This window comes from Podarcis tiliguerta (assembly GCF_965153285.1).
Source record: "Podarcis tiliguerta genome assembly, chromosome: Z".
Taxonomy (NCBI): Eukaryota; Metazoa; Chordata; class Lepidosauria; order Squamata; family Lacertidae; genus Podarcis; species Podarcis tiliguerta.
The window spans coordinates 4042087-4067332 of record NC_139553.1 but is presented as its reverse complement, the minus strand read 5'-3'; the positions used below and the strand labels follow the sequence as shown (position 1 = coordinate 4067332).

At 47.5% G+C, this 25246-nt stretch overlaps 1 protein-coding gene across 2 annotated transcripts in view; it reads left to right on the top strand.

The window, feature by feature from the left end:
• ENG (endoglin) overlaps positions 1–25246 on the top strand; it is a 51548-nt gene that overhangs the window by 4794 nt on the left and 21508 nt on the right. For both annotated transcript variants that reach the window (XM_083423065.1, XM_083423066.1), the window contains exons 2-4: positions 11828–11991; positions 17269–17400; positions 24110–24275. In XM_083423065.1, coding sequence (XP_083279191.1) covers positions 11828–11991; positions 17269–17400; positions 24110–24275 — 462 coding nt within the window. The remainder of the gene's footprint in view (positions 1–11827; positions 11992–17268; positions 17401–24109; positions 24276–25246) is intronic.

Sequence of the window (25246 nt, the reverse complement as noted above, 5' to 3'; positions counted from 1 at the left end):
TTCAGACCAGATCTCTCCATGGTTTTAAGTTTGGTAATAAGTTGCAATTCAGCAACTTCTCTTTCCAGTCTATTTCTGAAATTCTTTTGTAATACTGAGCAAGGAAGACAAATAGGCTTAATATAAAACTATTTTGCATGTTCCCATCAGCTCCAGTAAAAAAACATCCCATGGAGGCTGAACCTTTTGGGCACATGAGTTGCTGCCTTGCCAACTTTAGTCTGCCCCCAGACAGCCCTCACTCTCTGCTTTCCAGGGGACAGCAGGAGCTGTCAATTTCCCTGTACTCCAGGCATGCCCACCAGCGAATTGAATTTGGCCCCTGTGGCAGTATATGTCCTGGGGTAAAATCCTTTTAAAAGCTCAGCAACTTTGGTCGACCCTCACGCATGTTCACTTCATCAAATCTGGCCCTCTTTGAAAAATGTTTGGGCACCCCTAGAGTAAAGGTAAAGCGACCCCTGACCATTAGGTTCAGTCATGGCCGACTCTGGGATTGCGGTGCTCATCTCGCTTTACTGGCCGAGGGAGCCGGCATACAGCTTCCGGGTCATGTGGCCAGCATGACTAAGCCACTTCTGGCGAACCAGAGCAGCGCACGGAAACACTGTTTACCTTCCCGCCAGAGTGGTACCTATTTATCTACTTGCACTTTGACGTGCTTTCAAACTGCTAGGTTGGCAGGAGCAGGGACCGAGCAACGGGAGCTCACTCCGTCGCAGGGATCCAAACCGCGACCTTCTGATTGGCAAGTCCTAGGCTCTGTGGTTTAACCCACAGTGCCACCCGCGTACTCAATCTCAAGTAGGGATGGGGGGAAAGGCAGTGACAGAGTGTTCGCTGCCAGTGCCCATGGTGAGTGTGTGTGTGCCAGGGCACACAGGGCACACCATGGGGGTGGGGCATGCTGCTGGAGTAACCTTGACCCACTGGCCAGCTGGCTTTGAGGGGCATAGTCACAGTGCCCTGTGAGCCCAGAGTCGCTTTGAGCGGCACTCCCAGGGCGTCGTGAGCTATTGTGTCCATCTCAGGCATCCTCCACCTGGAGGGCAGCTGCGAAGGACACAACAGCTCATGACACCCTGCACCCCCCCAAAAAAAAAACCTGTATCTGGGGTGACAGCTCCCCCAGCCCCCTTCATGCTACACCTCTGGGAGGTCAATCCAGTTCACTTTTAAAGCCAAGTCTAGCAAATTCACACTTCCCAAAACAATACGCAGCATGTGTGCTGGTGAAACCACAACTTGGTTTCCAAAGAGTGAAAGGTGAGATAGTTGAGGGTAAGAGCAGGGCGTTTAAATTACTATTTAAATGCCCTATTTAAACTATTTAAACGGTAGGATCACTATTCACTGAACAAGGCCTCACTCACTACAGTGGTACCTCGGGTTACATACGCTTCAGCTTATATACGCTTCAGGTTACAGACTCCGCTAACCCAGAAATATTACCTCAGGTTAAGAACTTTGCTTCAGGATGAGAACAGAAATCATGCAGAAGTGGAGTGGTGGCAGCGGGAGGCCCCATTAGCTAAAGTGGTGCTTCAGGTTAAGAACAGTTTCAGGTTAAGAACAGACCTCCAGAACGAATTAAGTACGTAACCAGAGGTACCAATGTATTTGTATGTGGCCCCCCAGGAATGTATGTGGCCCTCAGGCTAAGAAAGGTTTCCCACTCTGGTACACAGGGACAACTGGAGTGAATGCAAATCAAGTAATCCCAAAACAGCCCATTAAGATAAGCCAGGGGTCACCCCCACATGGGTGGCTGAACTGGAGAGATTAAAATTGGGACTCTTGCCCAACCCACATATGAGGCCTTGTCCAGTGAATAGTGATCCTCCCCAGAAAGTGATTTAAACGCCCTGTTCTGCTCACAGGAAATAGTTTAAAGTTTTGGGGCTGGGAAAGCACCCGGGGTGCAAAAGAGAGAGAGAAGAGAAATTGCAAAGTTGCAGATTTTCCTTCACTTTCTGAAGGAGGAGGGGGAAGAATGGAGGAAGTGGAGCAAAGGGGAAACCACAGGGATTCCTTCTTGAAGTGTTTAGAAAGCTGAGGCGGTGAAAAAATCAGCCAAGTAGTGCAAGAGCAAAGATAAACTGGGAGGAGATCTGGACTGTGAAAAGTGAGAGGCACAGCTTGTTCCCATCCATTCCTATTCCCTATAAAAAATACCCCCACCAACACACACACACATCCACAGAACTGGGTTAAGGAACCACAGAAAATGGCAAGGGGCGGGTGGGAACTGAATCCCAAACCATTAAAAAGGAGACTGGGAATGAAACTTCCCAACTAGATGTTCTTTGCATCAACTGCTAGAGTAGGTGAGGGAATCTCGTTTTCAGCCAAGGGGCCACATTCCTTCCTGGGCTGCTTTCCAGGGGCCACATGTCTGTGATTGGCAGGGGCTTACATTTAACACATAGTGCAAACAATTTAAACAACTAAAAGTGCGTGAAGCAACTAACATGAACTTTACCTTTGTGAAGTAGACTGGTTCTTACACACACTCACATTTCCCTCTCTGCCCTCTTTCTGACTGCCAGATTCTGGGAATCACACAGAGAGTGCTCATGTACTCAGGTCCTGCTTCACATCAAACTCTTTAACGTAGCCTTCCCCAACTGGTGTCTTCCAGAAGTTTTGGAGTACAACTCTCATCAGCTCAAAATCGTGGACAGAAACATTCATATTTGGGCAATGGCTCCTTCAGCTTTCACTGAGCACAATGCTGAAGTTGGTTATGCTCAGATCTTGTGTTGCAGAGTCCTCTTGTGAGACCTTAGATCTGAACTACCTTACCATTAGGGATGCGGGTGGCACTGTGGGTTAAACCACAGAGCCAGGACTTGCCGATCAGAAGGTTGGTGGTTCGAATCCCCGCGACGGGGTGAGCTCCTGTTGCCCAGTCCCTGCTCCTGCCAACCTAGCAGTTTGAAAGCACATCAAAGTGCAAGGAGATAAATAGGTACCGCTCCGGCAGGAAGGTAAACGACGTTTCCGTGCGCTGCTCTGGTTCTCCAAAAGTGGCTTAGTCATGCTGGCCACAGGACCCTAAAGCTGTACGCCAGCTCCCTTGGCCAATAAAATGAGATGAGTGCCGCAACCCCAGAGTCGTCCGCAAATGGACCTAACAGTCAGGGGTCCCTTTACCTTTATCTTACCATTAGGACAGTAAACCAAACTTGGTCAACAGCAAATGAGTTTGCACTTGACAGAGCTTTTAACTGCATGTACCGTATTTTTCGCTCTATAGGACGCACTTTTTCCCCTCCAAAAATGAAGGAGAAATGTGTATGCGTCCTATGGAGCGAATGCAGGCTCCTTGGCTTCAGCGATAGCAACGCGAAGCCTCTGAAGCACAGAGGGAGAGCTCCCCCCGTAATCCGGAGGCTTCGCGTTGCTTTTGCTGAAGCCTTGAGAGCGAGAGGGGTCGCTGCGCTCCAAAGGCTTCGGGTCAGCGAAAGGAACCTGTAGCCTTTGGAGTGCAGCATGAGTTCCCGCTGCGCTCCAAAGGCTTCAGGCGGCTCCTGGCTTCAGCAGAGAGGTAGAGCTGTGCAGCACCCCTTCAGCAAAGCGGGAGGAGAAATGGAAGGGGCTCCGTTTCTCCTGCCGCTTCGCTGAAGGGGTGCTGAGCAGAGAGGGGGAGAATTTTTTTTCTTGTCCCCCCCCCTCTAAAACAAGGTGCGTCCTATGGTCGGGTGCGTCCTATAGAGCGAAAAATACGGTAATTGGGAGGTGTTTATTTAACCATTTAATAACAATGCTTCAGAAACCGCACTCAGAAAACCCAAGACTAGTTCCAAAAATTTATACTAACTTCGGGCTCACAAGAATGTGTTTTATAGATGCATAATATTGTATGTTGTGGTGTGTACAGGGGAATGGCAGGTTCCATGAAGTATTTTTGTGGATCTCCTGGGAAATAAATTTTAAAACGGGGGGGGGGGGGGAGAGAGAGAAACCACACTCAGGATAAAAGCAGAGGGTTAAGCAGCAGGTATTGAGGGGACGCTCATCAAATTTGCAGATGAGGGGTAGCCAATGCTGCCAAAGACAGAATCAGAATTCAAAATGTCCTTAACAGATTGTAGAACTGGGCCCGAACCAACAAAATGAATTTCAGTGGGGATAAATGTAAGGTTCTGCACTTGGGCAGGAAGAACCAGATGCACAAAATAAGATGGGGGGGGGGCACCTGGCTTACTTTCGCAGTACCTGTGAAAAGGATCTGGGGGTCTTGGTGGACTACAAGCTTAACATGAGTCAACAGTGTGATGCAGCAGCAAAAAAAAGGTGACGCTGTACGTCAATAGAAGTATAGTGTCCAGATCAAGGGAAGTAATAGTACTACAGTGGTACCTCAGATTAAGTACTTAATTTGTCCCCAAGGTCCGTGCTTAACCTTAACCTGAAGCACCACTTTAGCTAATGGGGCCTCCTGCTGCCGCTGCGCCGCCGGAGCACGATTTCTGTTCTCATCCTGAAGCAAAGTTCTTAACCTGAGGTACTATTTCTGGGTTAGCGGAGTCTGTAACCTGAAGCATATGTAACCTGAAGCATATGTAACCCGAGGTACCACTGTACTACTCTATTCTGCCTTGCTCAGACCACACCTCAAATACTGTGTCCAGTTCTGGGCACCACAATTTAAGAAGGATGTTGACAAGCTGGAACGTGTGCAGAGGAGGGCAACCAAGATGATCAAGGGCCTGGAAACCAAGCCTTATGAGGAGTGTGTGAAGGAGCTGGGTATGTTTAACCTGTAAAAGAGGAGACTGAGAGGAGATCTTTCATCTTCAAATATCACGTGGTCACATGGAAGATGGAGCAAGCTTGTTTTTATCTTGCTTTAGAGCAGGGGTAGTCAACCTTTTTATACCTACTGCCCACTAATGCATCTTTCTTGATGGTAAAATTTCCTTACCGCCCACCGGTGCTCGATGGAAGGAGGATTCAGCTTGTGCCGTAGAACCCCCTACCGCCCACCTAGAATCCTGAAACGCCAACTAGTGGGCAGTAGGGACCAGGTTGACAACCCCTGATCTAGAGGATAGGACTTGATCCAATGGCTTCAAATTATAAGAAAGGAGATTCCGACTAAACATCAGAAAAAACTTTCGGACAATAAGAGTTGTTCCACAGTGGAATGGTCTCCTTTGGTGGGTTGTGGGCTCTCCTTCCTTGGAGGTTTTTAAGCAGAGGTTGGATAGCCATCTGTCAGGGATGCTTTAGCTGAGATTCCTGCATTGCAGGGGGTTGGACTGGATGACCCTCAGGGTCCCTTCCAATGCTACAATTCTATGATTCTATAAACCCACTGCCAGAAAGCCTTCTCTGACGAAGGCCCAAGTGGCCCGCCTGTTTTGCTGAGCCATGCAAGGCATTAGTACCTCCCAAACTGGCATGAATAGGCCACATCTCCTGTGTGGGAACTTTTTTTACGCCAAAGGCAGACCGCTTTGGTTAATCTTCAGACGTGAGTGGTTGGTGCCGCTCTCCTGTTTGCCGCCGCCGAGCCGATCTAATCTCTTTGCTTTTGTGTGTGTGGGTCCAACAGAGATCTCGGGCCCTGAATTAACATAAACAGATAAAGCTTTTGTCTGTGTGGCGCATTGCTCAGCCTTGAGGCTTCGCGGCCTTGTCCCGGCAGCATTTTCCTAGACAGGCAGTGCGGTGCAGGACCAGAAAAGGGAAGGGTGACGCAGCCTGTAGAGCCCAGATAAGCGACTGTTTGTCTTCCTCTGGATGCTGCCGGCAGTGGGGTTGGCCTAGGTTGGTACACTGAGGAAATATGGGACAATAGGTGGGGTAGAGGACACAGCGTCATGGAAGCAGCCTGGGCCGTGACCTTAGAGTAAGGGACTCGCAGGAATCTGTCCTGTGCCGGCTTGGCTTCTCCTTCATCCCGCTGTGTGCATTTGTCTTCTCAGGAGTCAGGTGTCATTTGTTGTCATTTGCCCCCCACCCACAGCATTTTGTATACATTATGCATCTCCATCAAGAGGGGTCAGGAAACTGGGATTTGACACCCTGAGAGAACACATTGAATTGTGAGTGGTGCGCCTTCATGTAAACCGTGCAGCATGGAAAAGATCTGTTTACTGCATTGTTCATTTAAAGGTAAAGGGACCCCTGACCATTAGGTCCAGTCGCAGATGACTCTGGGGTTGTGGTGCTCATCTCACTTTATGGCTGAGGGAGCTGGCGTACAGCTTCCGGGTCATGCGGCCAGCATGACTAAGCCGCTTCTGGCGAACCAGAGCAGGACACGGAAACACCGCTTACCTTCCCGCTGGAGTGGTACCTATTTATCTACTTGCACTTTGACGTGCTTTTGAACTGCTTGGTTGGCAGGAGCAGGGGCCGAGCAACGGGAGCTCACCCCGTCACGAGGATTCGAACCGCCGACCTTCTGATCGGCAAGTCCTAGCCTCTGTGGTTTAACCCACAGCGCCACCCGCGTCCCAATTGTTCATTTATGCCTTGTTAAATAGGCACTATCGGTGAAATGTCTTCACAGAGGCTGGGCAGCCAGCTCTCAGGGAGGGTGCTGTAGAATCGTTCACTGCAAGGTCTGCACTGAGCTCTGAGCTGGGATCATGGGTGCCAACTTGAATAAAATATGCATAATCGATCACAAGATACAGCTTACACACACCATTTGAATGGCAATGCCCATCAACGTTGGGGGAGAGACCTCAAATATTTAATTGGGGGGCCCAAAGTGACCTCGGTCCCAGGGGCAGGGCTAGATGAACCTCCATTGCACCAACTAAGATTCCCACATGTTTTCCAGAAGCAGATCCGTCCCCATATTGGGGAAGGCCACAATAGTCCAGAATTGGGGACTATTATTATTATTATTATTATTATTATTATTATTCATTACTGATACAATGGTACCTCTGGATCCAGAAGCGAACGCAACCCGCATCCATGCGTCTGCGCATGCGCAGGCCGCGATTCGCCGCTTATGCGCATGCGCGTGACGTCATTTTGACCATCTGCGCTTGCGCGAGCGGTAAAACCCAGAAGTAACGCGCTCCGTTACTTTTGGGTCGCCGCAGAACGCAACCCAAAAATACTTATCCCGAAGCTACTTCAACCCGAGGTATGGCTGTACTATTAATTTCATTTCTATACCAGGGCAGTTTAGAATATAAAAGCACAAAACTGCATACATTCATGCCTGAGCATTTTTGCCAGCTTGCAATTTTGCCCTCGAAATCTGGTAATGCCGCTTGCTTGCTTGCTTGCTTGCCTGGATGGAGGACAGAGAGGGGTGTGTGAGTGTGTGCAAGAACTTTTGTGACAAAGGTAAAATAAGCATTCGTTCCTCCACCTGCTTTTGCCTCTTGCCCCACCCAACCTTGGCACATGGCCCTCAAAAGGTTTCCCAGACTGGAATGCGGCCCTCAGGCTGAGGAAAAGGTTCCCAGCCCCTGGAGAAGTCTAACTGGAAGCGCTTGTGACCTGTGTGATAGCGGCCTTTGGAAAACTGTTTTATTTTCCTTGTGGTGAAACATTGCACTGGGGAATAATAACAAGGTGGCAGACCCCTATTTCAAGGGTGGGACAACCCAGAACTGAACGCAAGGGAGTGGGATGGAGGCTAGAATAATAAAAAAAGAGAGAGATTATTTGCACAACCAAACCTCTCCTGAAAACCTCTCTCTTCATGCTTCTCCTCTAGCCCACATGCATTCTTGGATTAACGTGCCATTCTGCTAATTGCCAGACTCCAAGCTATAAGCGAGAGAGTCTTCATGTCCTTCCAATGTGATCAGCTACTTGTAATTAAGATTAGTATGGGTGGGATTGGTAACCTGTGGCCCTTCAGATGTTGTTGGGGCTCATCAGCCCCTGCCAGCATAAATTTATTAAAGCATGGTATTTATTCAGGGGAAAGGCTGTAGCCCAGTGGTAGAGAATCTGCTTTGCATGCAGAAGGTTCAATCCCTTGCATCTTCAGGTAGAGATAGCAGAGACTCTGGTCTGAAAGCGTGGAGAGCCACAACCTGTCAGCTTAGACCAGGGATGGGGAACCTGTGGCTGTCCAGACATTGCTGGACTCCAGCTCCCACCAGCCCTTACTAGCATGACCAATGATTATGGGAGTCCAGCAAACATCTGGAGGACCACTGTTTACCTCCCCTGTTAGCAGGAAATGAGTTCTGAAGGGTTGTGCCAAATCAACTTGGGAATTAAGACACATTTGTGGATATTAAGGCTATCAATGGCTGCTAGTCATGATGGCTGTGTTACCACCAATATCAGAGGTGGTGTGCCTCTGAGTCCCAGCAGATGGGCATCACAAATGTGAGAGTGCCATTGTGCTGGTGCCCTGCTGGCAGGCTTTCCAGAGGCATCTCATAGATCACTGTGAGAAGAGGATGCTGAACTAGAGATGCCTTTGGTCTGATCAAACAGCCAGGCTCTTCTGCAGAAAGTGGGTTTGAGGAAAGGATTTGAAAGAAGAGAGGGAGGTGGCATCTTGATGCAAATTTCAGAGGACCACACTGGGAGCCTTATTACTTATGTATGCCCAGGACCTCCCTACGCACTACCCAGGCTTGGTACCCAGAGAGGTCACTTTGGTGCTGCTAATGCGGTGGTTTGACTTCACCCCTGAAGGTGCACTCCATTGTTCCTTGAGACAGAGGAGTGCCAACATCCCACCTTACCTCTAAGGAGCTTAAGGTAGAACACATGGCCCGTCCCTTCTTCATTTCATCCTCACAGTGACCCTGTGATGTAGCTTAGGCTGACAGTTTGGTGACTGGCCCTAGGTCACCTGGTGAGCTTCATGGCTGAGTGAGGATTGAAACCCTGGTCTCCCAGTTCCTAGTGCGACATGCTAACCACTACACCACACTGTTCTCTATGGGAAAATCAGAAGAGCCTGTTGAATTGGGCTAATGACCCATCTAGTCCAGCATCCTGTTCTCTCAATGGCCAACCAGATGCCTATTGGAAACTTCTGACAGTGGGTGGAAAGCATACATGGCTAATAGCCATCAATAGCCCTCTCCTCCAGGAATTTGTCTAAATCCTCTTTTAAAGTAGGGTTAAGGGACGCGGGTGGCGCTGCGGGTTAAACCACAGAGCCTAGGACTTGCCGATCAGGAGGTCCAAATCCCCGCGACGGGGTGAGCTCCCGTTGCTCGGTCCCTCCTCCTGCCAACCTAGCAGTTTGAAAGCACGTCAAAGTGCAAGTAGATAAATAGGTACCGCTCCAGCGGGAAGGTAAGCGGCGTTTCTGTGCACTGCTCTGGTTCGCCAGAAGCGGCTTAGTCATGCTGGCCACATGACCCAGAAGCTGTACGCCGGCTCCCTCGGCCAATAAAGCGAAATGAGCACCGCAACCCAGAATCGGTCAAGACTGGACCTAATGTTTTGGCAACTTTACCTATGTTAGAGTTGCCATAACCAGGATTTCAAAAGTGGAATTGACGTCTGGGGAGAATTTTCCAAAGGCAGTGCTTTGTCCAAGTCAATTGAAATACGGCAAACCTGCATAGAATCATAGAATGGTAGAGATGGAAGGGGCCATAAGGGTCATCTAGTCCAACCCCCTGCAATTCAGGAATCTTTTGTCCAGTGTGAGACTGGAACCCAGGACCCTGAGATTAAGAGTCTGACGTTCTACCGACTGAGCTATGTCATCCAGCTATTCAAGTTGCTAGTTAAGCACTGACATGTAAAGGTTCTTTTTCCAGCAGCACATTTGGCTACTGAACAGAAGCCATGACCTTCTGTTGCCATTATCTTGATAAACTCCCAGAGAACTGTTTTCTGAGGAATACCTCAAATAGGAGCTTTCCAATTTCCTCCTCTCAGCCCACCACAGTCCTCCCCCAGTTCTTCCCAGTCTGAGAATTAGTGGAATGGGGCCCTCCCTTGAGAAAGTTAACTTCCTCACTTGTTTCAATGGTTTGTCTGGGGCATCATGTGATTTCAAGCAGGGGTGACTTGGGACAGGAAGTCTCCCATGCTAGGTTTCATTCAGCTCATGTGACAATTGAGGGGAAGTTTCTATTTTTATTTTTTAAAAAAAAACTTAAGCAGAAAGATACAGCCCACTACAAATCAGTGCTCTATGAGACGAGCAGAGAGATCCTGAGGTGAATTTCTCTCTGCTATTATTTGGATAGAAATAACAGATAGAAAGGCAGATGTTGCTAATTCCCCCACATTCCTTGCTTCCCCCAGGAATGAAAAGTCCTAGGGGCCTGCTGCAATGTTTAGCTGACAGAACAGCATGAACTTATGGTGACTTTGTAATATTTACTTTATTACCCAATATATAAGCAGAGCATTTGGGGAATAAATAAATACTCCTCCATCAAGCAGCAAATCCACCAACAATTGTTTAAGAGCATTATAAAGCATTGGTCTTCAGGTGAGCTCAGTATTTACAACAGGGGTAGCTAATGTGCTTCTCTGCTAATGTTGTTGGTCTCTACCACCCATTGTCACTCACTATTGGCCATTTGGAGAGCACTAGCTGGCAGCGGCTCTCCATGGTTGCAGGCTGGTGTCTCTCCCAACCCTACCTGGAGATAGATGCTTAGGGCTGAACCTGGAGCCTTCTGCATGCACTGGGACAGAATCCTTCTCCCAGAATAGCATTCTGGTTGTGGAAGGCATAGCTGTCAACTTTCAGAATTGAAAATAAGGGACCAGCAGCCTCACCTGTCCTGGGGACAGTCTTGTTGTTTTTAGTCATGTCCGACTCTTCGTGACCCATGGACCAGAGCACGCCAGGCACTGCCTCCCGCAGTTTAGTCAAACTCATGCTGGTAGCTTTGAGAACACTGTCCAACCATCTCGTCCTCTGTCGTCCCCTTCTCCTTGTGCCCTCCATCTTTCCCAACATCAGGGTCTTTTCCAGGGAGTCTTTTCTTCGGGATATCTAACAATCTGGGATAGCAGCGGGAAACGACACTGGATTAAGGGAATTACCTGAAAAAAAAGGGAAGGTTGACAGCTATGGTGGAAGGGGAATTGTTGACATTCACATGACAAACTCATTTTGTATGGATGAAAATGCACTTAGTTGTTACAACTTACTTTGCACATGCTCAGAAGAAATGTTCCCTTTATTGCTTCCCTGTGCTATTCCAGTGCTATATTCGGACCTTAAATGCCTAGGGTGAGCTTGATGATCAACATTCCTTCCCCTGATAGAAATACAAGCGACTGACTGTAAGATGTAGTCTTCATTCGAAGAATGGTGACTAAACCACTTCATTAAGAGCAAAGTGTAACACACATATGAAGCCCATTAGAAATTCTTCAAACTTCCCCCAGGTCTAGTCTCTTGTGCTCTCCAGCTGTCTGTAAAACAGGGACTGGAAGTGCTCTAGACCATGGCAAACTGGAACACAATGAGCATGGACTTGATTATACTGACATTACACTAATGAGGTTTCAGTTTCTTATTTTCTCTGGTTTAGATTCAGGTCTCTGCATTTCTACACCAATAAAATGAATCCTCATAAATATGTCAGCATTCTTGTGTTAATTTCTCTTGATAAACACATCTTAGCAAGCTATTTCCCTTTTTATAAAGTAATTTATTTATGTCATCTCCACACATATATGCATTATATCCTCTTTCCCCTAATATACATATGTTGTACAGTGTTGGAGAACTGCAAAATCTGCAGAAGTGAATTTTGAGAGGGAGCACTTTACTTTCATGTAATGGTTCAAGTAAAATGAAATAGGTGATTTCTCATTAAAATGCTAGCTGAATCAGTTTTCTTTCTGATCCCTTTATTACATTGACCCTGGTTCTTTTTTCTTCCCTTCCTAGGCCCAGTGGATGACCCAGGCTGCACCCTTCAACCAGTCAGGAATGACCAACGGGTCAAAATGCTCTACACAACTAGCAGGGTTACGAGCGGTTGCGTGGGTCGTGGGCCCAGAGACACCAACATGGAAGTCCATGTTCTTAACCTGAAGTACAGCATCTCACAGGTGAGCAGCTCATACAGCAGACAAATGCCCCCTTCTTTCTTGGAAGAGTTCCTGCTTCTAGAGATGTGGGATTATGTGGCACCTGTAGTAGTGCCAATTCTGCTTATTAAAGTGGTCAAGTGGGCACACGTGGGGTAAGGCGATCTCTCAGATAAGCTGGTTCCAAGTTGTTAAGGGCTTTGTGTACTATTAGTAGCACTTTGAACTTGACCTGGTAGCAGATTGGCAATCAGTGCAGACCTTTGAGCACAGCTGTTGTATGCTGACAAGGCCTCACTCCCGTCAGCAACTGTGCTGCAACATTCTGCACTAACTGCAGCTTCCAGATCGAGTGTGAGGGAAGCCCCACACAGAGCACAGTGCAGAAATCCAGGCTTGAAGTAACCGGTGCATGAACTACGGTGGCAATTTTTATGTAAGCTGCCTCAGTAAGCTTCAAATGAATTAATAATAATAATAATAATAATAATAATAATAATAATAATAATAATAATAATATTTATACTCCATCCATCTGGCTGGGTTAGTTTTATTAATCTGCATCCAGATCTCTCAACCTCTTGAAAACTGATAATAGCACTGAGGTCAGGTGATGACGTGTTCTCTTTCCCATCTTCAGTGTTACTGTCACCACAACCCTGTGAGTTACGGATTACCACAATCGAAATTGTTTGTTTGCATCCTACTTTTCTATGGCAAGCCATGCTTGAAACCGGTCACAGCATCAGAATTATTTATTTTTCTTTGTTTCATTCTCTTTACATTCTTCCTACAAAACATCTTGAAGAAATTTAAGAACAAAAGCATAAATGTTAAAAACAATTAACAACAATTTTGTATACAAAACAATTTAAACATTTTAATGTATAAAAGCAATTGTATTCTGTCTGTCTGTCCATCCAGCCTCCAGATTTATTGCTGGTGTAATTAATTGACTAAAAATTCATACAACGTGGCTGAAACCCTATCCCAGTTTACGTGGGAATAAGCTCAGTGGGATTTACTTCATGTAGACATGTATAGGATTGCACTGTTTTCTGGAATCAAGTTACAGCTCTAGTTAGTCACCATTATACACAGGATCTGCCAGAACAGCCACTTAAGCACCAGTCTCTCCCCCCCCCCCCCAAAAAAAGAGGGCAAGAGTATGCGGTTTTGCATAAAATGTGCCTATGTTGTATATATGCATGGATCCACATTTAGAAAGCATTTATATCATTTATATAAATAAATGCATCTCACTCTGGTAGGGAAGTCTGGGTTGACCTGCTCTGTTTGCTTAAAAACAAAGAGCTCGTTGTGGATGGGCAATTTCAAGGTTCTTAAACTTTACACTGGATATATTTATTTGCTGTTTACATGTATATCGCACCCTACTTCCAAGGTGGCCTGTGTGGTTATCCCACTTGCCCGTTCATCCTCACAATGACCCAGTTTAGGTAGGTTAGGTTGAAAAAAAGTGACTTGCCCAAGATCACCCTCTGCCTCCTGGTTTCCTTCTGATCTCCAGCGCAGTTAATGGTCTGCGCTGGCGGTTAAAATGAAATTTACAGATTTTTCAGAGAGCCGGAATCTTGTAAATTTCTCTTTGCAGCTGCTCAGGCCTTCAGCAATTGCCAGACAGGCAGCTTCTGAGGAGGAAAGGGAAGTATTGCGAGTGTGTGTGAGCCCTTCACACCAACAGGCCACAGCTGCTTCGGAAAACACAACAGATGCGGTCACGGATTTCCCAGGCCAACCCTGGCAGTTCCCCTTTTTAAATCTGGAATGAACAGAAACAGGCAGGATTCCCTTTGACTTCAAAACCTTCAACTGAAAAGCAACCTGTGTGGTGGCAGAACACACTGGGCACGGGGGGGGGGGGGCACAGGGATGGACAAGTGCCTCCCTGAACATTTACTGACTTGCTTGTTTACAGTGTTTATAACCCATCCTGCAGCAGCTGAAAAAATCTGGCAAAAAAGGCATGGCAAATAAGGAAAAAAGAGAATGGTTGGGAAGAGTGAAATGCAAGCTTGAGCACAAGTTATTTAGGTTACAGTTCTCAAAATTGCAGCCTATATCAGTGGCGGTTCTGGCTGCCTTGCCCTTGATAAATAGCAGCTCTCTTACCCCCCCCCCCCCCAAAAAAAAACACAACAACAAATTTAGGAGTAGAGCTGGTGACAATTGCTCAGGCCAGGAGGAGAGATCAGCTCCTGCCTCACACCAGACATTTAAAGCACTGGGATGTCACTTTAAACCAGAGGTCGGCAACCACAAGAGGCCCATGCGGGTTGTTTAACTGGCCCATGGACCCCCGCCACCCGCTCAGGGACCCCCGCTGCCCGCTCAGTCAGCCAATGGTAAACTGCGCACGCCTCCTCTGTGCCGGAAGGAGTGCTGGAAATAGCGTTTGCGTGTGCGTGCGTGCATGCACGCGTGTACTCCAGACCCAAGTCACAAAAACTTTGCTGACCCCTGCTTTAAACTGTGCTGGCTTCCCCCACAGAACTCTGGGAGGTGTAGTTCATTAAGGGTGCTGAGAGTGGTTAGTAGGAACCCCTATTCCTCTCAGAGGACTCCAGTTTCCAAAGCTCCTTGTGAAGAGGCATCAGTTGTTAAATTGCTCTGGGATGTCACCGTGTGATGAGGATGGGGGGTGTCCTCCAAAAACACCTCAAATCCCTTAAATTACTGCTCTCAGAATTCTTGGGAGTTGGGAACCATGGCTGTTTAAAGTGCTGTCATAGCACCTTAAATGTATGGTGTGAATGAGGCCTGAGGCCTGATGGTAGATAAAATCCTCTCAGGAGGGGGCTTTCATGATGTGGAGAAAGTGAATAGAGAAACATTTCCGCCCCCACCCCCACCCCGCTCAGAATACTAGAACTTGAATGAAGCTGAATGTTGGAAGATTCAGCACAGAAAACAAAGAAGAAAAATTCTCACTGTGCATAGTGAAATTTGGGGATTCACTCCCACAAGAAATAGAGGTGGTCTCCAATTTGGACGGCTTTAAAAGAGGATTGGACAAATATGTGGAGGACATCAATGACTGCTATGGAAATAGATGTTAATAGAGGAAATTGCTTGCAAAAATGGTATGTCAGGAAGAGCTGTATATAACAACATGCATATCGGAAGAAAGGCACACTAAAGTGCTCACATTTTTATGAGGACTTTTTTCCATTGCATTCATTTACAGTGCTGAAGAGGCAGCACCCATGTTGGCACTGACCTGTGATAGGGCCTTCTTGGTGGCTGCTCCCTGTTTGTGGAACGCTTTCCCATTGAGGTGTGTCTGGCCCCTCTTGTGTTACCATTCTGCAGAAAGACATGGAAGGTCACTTCTGAAATGGGCTTGAGGCAAACCATATGTACCCATTCTCATCCAGTGTGGCGTAGCGGTTAAGAGCGTCAGACTAGAGACCAAGGTTCGATTCCCCCATTCGGTCACAAAGTTCGCTGGGTGACCTTAGGCCAGCCATTGTCTTTCTCAGCCTAAACTACCCCTACAGGGTTGATTGTGGGCATTAAATGAGGAGGGGGAGAAGAACCACATTTTGCGCTCCTAGGAGAAAAATGTGGGACATAAATGCAACAATAAATATACGCAGTATCATATTTCCCTGCATTCTCTTCCCTCGGCCATTAAACAGGCCACCGGCCTCTGGCGACGTGGACGGACAGGCCCGGAAGTGGCTGAGGCCTAGATGCGGAGGAAATGATATTCACCCTATCCTGCCAGTAAATAGGATGGGAGCAAAAATCCCCCTCCTGTGTTTACAAAGGGGTTGGTGGGAGGGTGGTTGCGTAGCAGCCGGCCCCTGATGTCACAACTGTGGCATCCAGACAACTGGCTCCCAGCCCCGACCGAGCGTCAGGGGAGGGTAGGCCGGGGCGGGCGGTCAGGCTCCAGCCCGAAAAGAATTACTGGAAGCCGGTTTCTATAAGCAGATCCCAGTGCTCGAGCAGGCAGGAGAAAGCCTGCCGCCATTCTGGGGGGGAGAGAAAACAATGGCTTCTGAAAAAGGGCAGGGGGCTAAAAATAGATGCGGGCCTCTGCCAAGGCAGGACGGCGGAGACTCGAGGGGTCCTGTGGCCGCCCCCACAGAGCCGTGTTTATTCATTAGCTCATGCCACTGCTATGGAGCTGAATGTGTTGAGAGAGAGAGAGAGAGCACTTGGGTCTCTCTCTGGTCGTGTTTTTTGTTTTGATTTTTCCTGTGCTCCCGCCACCCACAAGCCTCCTACAAATTTCGGAGAGATAGCAGTGGGCCGGGCAGATCAGTCCAAGGCTACATGTGCCACTGAGGTCACTGGCCTCCAGGTCTGACCTGAAGTCTCCAGGTTTGCCTGGACCTGTCCAGGTTTGGGGAAGGCTGAATCTCCAGGTGTGTGAGAGTGATGGTGAGGAGAAGGAGAAGAAGACGACTGGCAGGATCCGGCTACAAATTATAGCATAGGCAATCTTGTAGGGTTGGAGTGTCTGCCCTCCTTCACTCCCCTCTCCCAATTGACCTCCACCTCTAGGGCCCCACCATATCAACTGGGGCTGCCCCCATGTCTCAGGTCTGGGCCCTGAAATTGCAGAGTCTAGGATGCTCCTGACCTGGCAATCCTATGTACTGGGAGAGGGGGTTTCTTCTGGAGTCAGGACAGTAATGACCAGAAATAAAGAAGCAATGCCTCTCAAAGCTATTTATTGATTTCATTTGCATTCCACCTCTTGTCTGTTCATCCTTACTGTGAGATAAGCTAAGGTGAGAAACTGAGTGGCCCACAGTTACCCAGTGAGCTCCCTAGCCAAGTGGGGAATTGAACCCTGGTCTCCCACAGGTCCTAGTCCAACATTCTAGCCATTACACCACATTGGCTCTCCCTGCCATCACACTCTGCCTCTTTCTCCCAGTCCAATGTCCCTTGGAAGTTCTCGCCACTCCAAACCTACCCCATACCTTAACATTTTATTTTACAATACCCACACTTTCATAACTATACAGGGAGGCAGAGCACAACATATAAAAGGATAAAAACAATCAATTATCCTTGAAAACATCATTGAAACATCAGCAAATATTGATGGATAAAAAGAAGGGAAAAAATCACGTTGTGCAAGCCTGTCTAATAAAAGAAGTTTTCAAGAAACCTCTGGCAGAAGGGAGAGATCCTGCCAAGCCTTTGCTGGTTCCACAGGGCAGAGCCTGCAACGCTAAAGACTACCGCTTGGGCAGGAATCTCTTCACCTGTCTTGAAACACTTGACTGATGATCCCCCTTTCCATTTCTCTGCCAGATGCCCTTGACCCAGTTCAGCGTCAATGTGTCAGCAGCAAAAGGAGGCCGGAAGGTGGTTTTTGTGGTGAACTCCAACAAGCACTCCGTTCTGAATGTAAATACAGGGGATCCCCGCCTTGCCTTCGTCACGGTGAGTACCTGGGCTGAGCCACATCCTGCAGACCTTGTATAATCTACATCAGGGTGGGGAGCCATTTTCAAGCATGAAAGGAGGGGGTAAAGCAAGGCCAGAGAGTGGGGTGGCCTGGGGAGAGACCTGGAGGTCAGGCAGAGAGACCTGAAGGGTTTTGGGGCCTGATGTATAAGAAGTGTGGTGATAGGCTGGAAGGGAAAGAGTGAGAGGTGATGCTCTTCCATTGCTTTGCCCTTTCAATCTTTCCCTCATTCTCGACTGGGACTTGGCAGCTTGACCCACCTGGAATAACTGGGTACATGGCTTCATGTGCTGTGACAGGCTCCAGGGGAGTCTGTGACCTTCTGTCTTCTTCTCCACAGCTGGAAGAAATCTCCCAAATTCCAGTTCTAAAAGGATAGTGATAAGCCACAGAAGATGGAGGGAGGGTATTAATCCTGGGGTGGTGTCTTTCTTTATCTTAGCAGTTGAGAGAAGGGGAAGGTATGTGGATTCCAGAAACTGAAGAAGACCAGTCAAATTTGTACACTAGCAAAGGACCCGGGACGCGGGTGGCACTGTGGGTTAAAGCCTCAGTGCCTAGGGCTTGCCGATCGAAAGGTCGGCGGTTCAAATCCCCGTGGCGGGGTGCGCTCCCGTCGTTCGGTCCCAGCGCCTGCCAACCTAGCAGTTCAAAAGCACTCCCGGGTGCAAGTAGATAAATAGGGACCGCTTACTAGCGGGAAGGTAAACGGCGTTCCGTGTGCGGCTCTGGCTCGCCAGAGCAGCGATGTCACGCTGGCCACGTGACCCGGAAATGTCTTTGGACAGCGCTGGCCCTTGGCCTCTTTGAGTGAGATGGGTGCACAAGGCTAGAGTCTGTCAAGACTGGCCCGTACGGGCAGGGGTACCTTTACCTTTAAAGGACCCTCAGCAAACAAGATCCTTGGTCATGAGTTAATCAGGGCAGGGCAGCAGGGAGCTAGGAAACACACTGCATTTTGCAGGGTGGGGCAGTTACATTTCAGGTGCTTTAAGTGTACATCAGAAACCTTTAAGGGTGGGTGTAACAATAACTTTTTCAAAAATGCATATTACACAAGTTTTGCTCTCGTCAGGGAGACATAGACCCCCCTGGCCCTGCTTTACTCTCCAGGTGGCTGGGAGTGGTGGGGGCCATAGACCAAAACATCTCGAGGGCACCAGGCTGGCAAAGGCTGCTGAAAAAAAAGCAAAATCAATGGGATTTTGCACATGGCTCTGTCACGTGAAGCTTTGCCAATGAGCAGGAGCACATATGTGTAATGGGGAAAACACAGTACAAACAGAATCGCAATATAATGTGTGGTCATGTCAACACTACTCATTTTGATGGGGGCAGTGTTTCCCCCACAGACACATGAGCATCCAGGGCAGCCCTTTCCAACTCAGTGACCTCCAGATGTTTTAGACTACAATCCCATTGGTTGCAGTCCAAAATATCTGGAGGCCCCACCAGGTTGGGAAAGTCTGGAATAGGAAGGAGAAGCAAATGGACTGGGGGAGTCAAAAGCTGTGGCAAACTTCATATTCCAGTTCCAAGTTTAGAAATTATCCTTGTCAAAAGTGGAGTTCAAGGGGAATGGGAAGCAGGACTGGGGTAACATGGGAACTGAATGGTGTCATCCAGTGAAGCTGGATATCGGGGAATTTGAGACATATGAAAGGAGGCATGTCTTCACGGGGCATGTAGTCAGGCTGTGGAATTTGTTCCCACACAATGTGACAATGGCCACCAACTTGGTGAGAAGAATCCACTGAGGTTAAGGCCACCAATGGCTACTAGTCATGATGAACATAAGAACGTAAGGCTAATGTGCTGGATCAGGTCAGTGCCCCATCTAGTCCAGCTTCCTGTTCTCTCAGCAACTAGCCAGATGCCCTCTGGTCTCCAACAATTGATATTCAGAAGCATTTCTGCCTACAACTGGAAGCATAGTCATCATGGCTCAGGTCTTTCTTGTGGGATTCTCACTGTGGCATCAGGTTAGCCAACTGAGAGGAGAAGATGCTGAACCAGACAAGTTTTTGTTCTGATCCAGCAGGGCTCTCCATTTGTTCTTAACCAGAGGAGCAATAAAGGAAAGCACTTTGGCCACAACTCCTACTATCCCTGCTTATGGGCTATGCTGGCCAGGGATTATGGGAGTTGGGAATCCAAGAATATCTGTTGGACCACTGGTTCCCCAATGATGAGCTAGAGCACGATGCTTGCTCCTGGGTATATCAGTCCATAGGGTCAGTGGACTATTGACTGACAGATTGCTTGATTGTATTTATACCCCAGCATTCACAACAGCCCCAACCTATCTCACCCAAAGGAGTGGGTGAAGGAACCTCATATCAAGGTACTATAAAATATAAACACATACACACTCATATACCAGGCAAGCAAGAGTCATTATTGGTTTACAATTGCACAGGCTGCTCAGGTATTCTGGGAGAGGGTTGTAGAAGCATGCATACAAGCAGGAAGGGACTGCAATGTCAGTGGCACTGAATCAGGATGGCTGCTCAACACTGGCTGCAAAAAGTGTTCCCCATTGCACAGCATGCGCCAGCCTGCTCTTGCCATTGGGATGCAGAGTAGTGCATGCAGGCATCTCAAAAAACCCATGCAGGCTTACATAGTGCTATCCTGGATGTGCTGTTAACGCCGTTACCACAGGCACCTTTTTAGTGAGTTACCAAACAGCTAGATGCAGGTTGACTAGCGCATGGGCCTCATGCTTGGAACAGACCAAGGATCAGTCTCAGCACACAGAAGCATAAGAAGAGCCCTGCTGGATCAGACCAGAGGCCCATCTAGTGGAGTATTCCATTCCTATAGTGGCCAGCCAGGTCCCTGTGGGAAGTCCCAAGGAGGACATAAGCACAACAGCTACATCTTAGCTCCTGCATCAGACACAGTGTACCAGATGCTGGCATGGCTGGGTGAATGTTACCCTTGATTACCTTATCCTCCATGGATTTGTCTAGTCCTATTTTTAGAGCCGTCCAAGTTAGTGGCCATAAAGACACCTTGGGGAAGCGAATAAATGTCAAGAACTTATCTGTCTGCCGCCACTGTGTGAAAAAGGACTATCTTGCGCATGGCCTGGATATCCTACACTTTTGCATTATTGGAAGACCTTGAAGGATTCCAGTACTGTATTTAGGAGAGAGGGAGGGAAACCTCTCCCTTTCCCTCTCCACTCCATGCCAAATTTTGTGCCCCTTTGTCATGTCACAACCCATGACTTTGCAAGGCCCCCGCTTCCTCTGCCCATGGATCTCTCTGCCGGGAGACTCTGTGACGCAGATAACCTGGGGAAAATCTCCCATTTCCTCTGGCTGTTTGGCATAGGGTCAGGGATGGTGCTTGGCTCCAGCCAGCTCAGCCGAGCCTGTGAGCTTTGTTAGCAAAATAAAACCCTTTTCCTATTTGTGTCTAATAATAAAAAAGGGCTGACAATGGAGGCGGGATGGGGGAGGGCAGTGGCGCGAGAGGCACAATCAGATGCAGTGCGGCACCATTAGTTCAAGCTGGAGGGCAGGCCGCCACCCCCACCCCCACCCCGCCGCCACTGCACTGCCTTCTTGGACGTTCCATTCCGTGCCCTGTATGGGGTCAGGAGGGAGATGGAGGTGTGCAAGGCAGCTCTTAGTCACCTTTTTTCTCTCCATTCCTTGCATTGTTGGCTGGCAAAAGGGAACCTTTAGGCTGTGACAATTTGGGTGGGGGGATGAGCCACCATCCCCTGGAAAATCCCAAAGCCAGGCCAAACTAGCTTCCTGATGAGCCACCCCTTCCAAAATACTGGTTTTTGAAAAGTCTGAAAGATTGAGAAGAGTTGTGTTGGTTTTTCTTTTTAAGAAAAGAAAAAGAAAGAAAACACACTTTTTGGAGTCTTAGTAAGTAATCTGGGTACAGGTAGGTCACAATCTGGTTAAATTAAAAAATTCCTTCCAGTTGCACCTTAGAGACCAAGTAAGTTTGTTATTGGTATGAGCTTTCGTGTGCACGCACACTTCTTCAGATACCAATAACAAACTTAGTTGGTCTCTAAGGTGCGACTGGAAGGAATTTTTTTATTTTGTTTCGATCAGTTTCTCGGTTTTCCTATCTTAAATCCAGTAACCCCCATCCCACATTCTGCAGTAATTGGCAGTAATTGGCAACTGGGGGGGGGGGGGAGAAACCCTGTGAAAATGCACCAGCTTTTTAGTGCACCCTGGTGTGAGAAGGACGCAACAGCTGACGACACCCTGGCAGTCCTGGGGGCTGGCTGGGCATTGTGAGGAATGCACCCCACAAAAAATTCTGCTGAGGGTGACAGCCCCCCAGCCTCCCCCCCCCCCCCCGTGCTATACCTCTGAGTCTGATTTGTACTAATATCAGCCAAGGGAGTGCAAAGTCAGCCATGCAAACCCCATCCCATGTTTTCATCTTTCTTAACAAACGGGATTTAAAAGTAAAATAAAATGGAAATCCCCAAATATGTTGCTCTTTCTAATGTTGGTTGTGCAGCTATTCCTTCAAAGAATTCCTTTTGAGCTTGGCCAACCTCACAGGATTGATTGTTTGACGCCTGACTCTTTTCAGCTTTCAAGGCAGACAACAATAGGTTATAAAATTCCTTTGATCGTGGGGGGAGATTAGCTGTCAGCTTCTGCCTGACCTCTCTGACTTGTTCTTTCCTCTCTGTGCTGAGAAGGTGACTGGGGGGTCACAGAGAGCCTTTGTGTCATTCCTTTTCCGTAACCTACATGGGGATAGAAAGTGTAAAAATAAATTCTGAAAATTGTAGCTGACAGAAGTAACTGCACAGTTATTGGTGTGCCAAAAATCATTTCCTGTTTCCTTCTTGTATGCCCAAAAGTGTAAGTGCCATCTCATAAACAGCTTAGAACTGCAGTACCTCAAAGACCACCTCTCTGAGCCAACCCAGACCCAGTGATTATCATCTGAGGCCTTTCTTCGTGTGCCTCCCCCACAAGGCATGCAGAGGGTGGCAATACGAGAACAGGCCTTTTCTGTGGTGGCCCCCCATTGCTGGATGCTCTTCCCAGGGAGCTTCGACTGGTGCATCCATTGCATATCTTTAGGTGCTAGGCAAAAGATTTCCTCTTCTCACAGGCCTGTGGGACTTATTATTTTATGTATCTTTGTGTTTTCATATTTTAAACTGCCCTGTGATCCCCAGATGAAGGGCTGTATAGAAATTTAATAAATAAAAATAAATAAAATAAATGTTATAGGCGTCATCATGGAGCAGTGACCAAACACTCTAATGACATTACAGCCTCCAGTCTTTCTCTGATAAAAAAGCATGGATGTCCCTGAGCTAGGAAGGCATGTTGGAAGATTCAGGACAGATAAAAGAAAGGACTATGGAACTCCCTCCCACCAGAAGCATTGATGGCCACTAAACCAGATGGCTTCAAAAGAGGATTAGTCAAGTTCATGCACGTAAAGGCTATCCTCTGCCTCCACAGTTGGTGGTAGAAATGCTTCTGTATCCCAGTTGCTGCAAACCACAGTGCCCTTGTTTTTAGACCCTGCTTTTGGGTTTCCCACAGGCATCTGCTTGACCACAGTAAGAACAGAATGCTGGACTACATGGGCTACTGGCCTGATCCAGCAGGATCTTCTCGTGCTCTTATGTGCCCCCCCCCACTCCCATGTCCAAGGAGGTTGTCTAGAAGGGAATGTAGCACTCAGGTTGAAAACGGTTGCCCTACCCTGATGTATTTAAATACTACACCTCCACACAGAGACAATTGGTACAGAAGTGAAGGAAATTTAAACAGGGCTGATGTGCAATGCACGTGGGTTCAAAGTGTACAATCACTTGCAAAATGTGTGCAGTTAAATTATGAAATTTGCTGCCCTTATTTGAGCATGAAGTCCTCACATAGAGATCCAATGATGTCGAAGTAGGTGCTGCAGGTGAGGTTGGGAGGAAGGCACCCATAGGTTGTCACTCCTGTTCCTCCCTGTGTAAGTGGAGCAGTTAGGGATGGGGGAGAAATTTTGTTTTGTTTGCATTTTAATGCAAACTAACAAATTGATAGTTCACAAAACAGTGTGCAAACCAACATGTACCTACCCGTCAAAACTCCCCCTTTGCAAATCTTGTGGTGCAACTTTCCAACCAAAAAATGAGTACAAACATGAATTTATTAATGGGAAGTGTGCACAAAAATACGTTTAATCATGAAAATAACATTTAAAATGCATTATATTAGGGGGTATAGCTTGCAAAAATGAAGACTGGAAAAAAGGAGAAACTGAGAAGAAACCAGAAATGATTGATTTGTCCACTTCTCTGAGTGACTGGACAATATATCACCTCATTCAGCTCCCTGTCTCCTGGCCACCTGGAACTCCCCTTTTAATAATAGAAAAGTGAGGCTAAAGTTACAAGACCCAATGCTGTCCAAGGACTATCTCTCAATGTTGTGCTTGAATCCAGACATGAAATACATGGAGGATTTATAGAGTGCAACTCTCATTGCCAAAAGGAAACACTAGGGCCCCTTTTTCAGCCAGAACTTTGTGGAACTCAGTTCTAGCACCTCTCAGGTCTCCATTGCTATTATAAGAAAATGAGGGAGGTGTTCATGATGAGCTCCAGCATCTCTTTTCTATAAAAATAGCACGGGGAACACTCTGATTTTATTCTGCTGTACATTTCTTTTCCAGGATGAGCATAAGCTCACGGTCATGGGGTTCAACAAAGAAATCAACAAAACCGATTTGCCTTCCTCCAATGCGGAGATCCTAGATTGGGCCAAAAATTATTATGGGGGTGTCAGCACCTTTGTAGAATTGGAAGACCCTCAGAAGATTAACTTTCAAGTCAACAGAGGTCAGTTCTGTTAAGATGGCGTTTCTTAAGTCAAAGTGTAGCAGGAGTCCTCCCCATAGAGCACCCTTCGCCAACCTCTGGTCCTCCGCATGTTGTTGGACTACAACTCCCATCAATTGCTGGCTGAGGCCGATGAGAGTTATAGTTCAAAACATCTGGAAGACACCAGGTTGGTGAGGAATGCTGTAGAGCCACAATGACTTGCTAAGGGGACCTTACCCCACCTGATCCAAATCATTTGCATGCAGTTACTAATGACGGGTGGCACTGTGGGTTAAACCACAGAGCCTAGGACTTGCCGATCAGAAGGTCAGCAGTTCGAATCCCCGCAACGGGGTGAGCTCCCATTTCTCTGTCCCAGCTCTTGCCAACCTAGCAGTTCGAAAGCATGTCAAAGTGCAAGTAGATAAATAGGTACCACTCTGGCGGGAAGGTAAATGACATTTCTGTGCGCTGCTCTGGTTTCGCCAGAAGCGGCTTAGTCATGCTGGCTACATGACCCGGAAAAACTGTTTGCGGACAAACACTGGCTCCCTCGGCCTATAGAGCGAGATGAGCATTGCAACCCCAGAGTTGTCTATGACTGGACCTAATGGTCAGGGGTCCCTTTACCTTTACCTTTTACTAATGAATTAAATTGAGTTCAATTGATGTATTAATTGATTAGATCTGCATGAATTTGGATTTGACTAAAAACACTGAATGAATGAAAAATGGGCCATATATGGGTGGCTTTACGTCCACTTTGCAAATCACAATCTATCAGAAGACAGCCCTGTATCTGAAGGGCTCTTCTCTTTGAAGCACTGACCAAGGGAAAGCAGGAGTGGTCCTGAAGTTGCCTATCCAGAGTGAACACCTGAACAGAAAAGTGAGTAGGCACACTAGTCACCTGATCGGTCTTTCCCACCAGGGTGAGATGCATTGTGTTTCTTCTTATAGTCATTTTTCTAAAATTCCACCAGTGCATT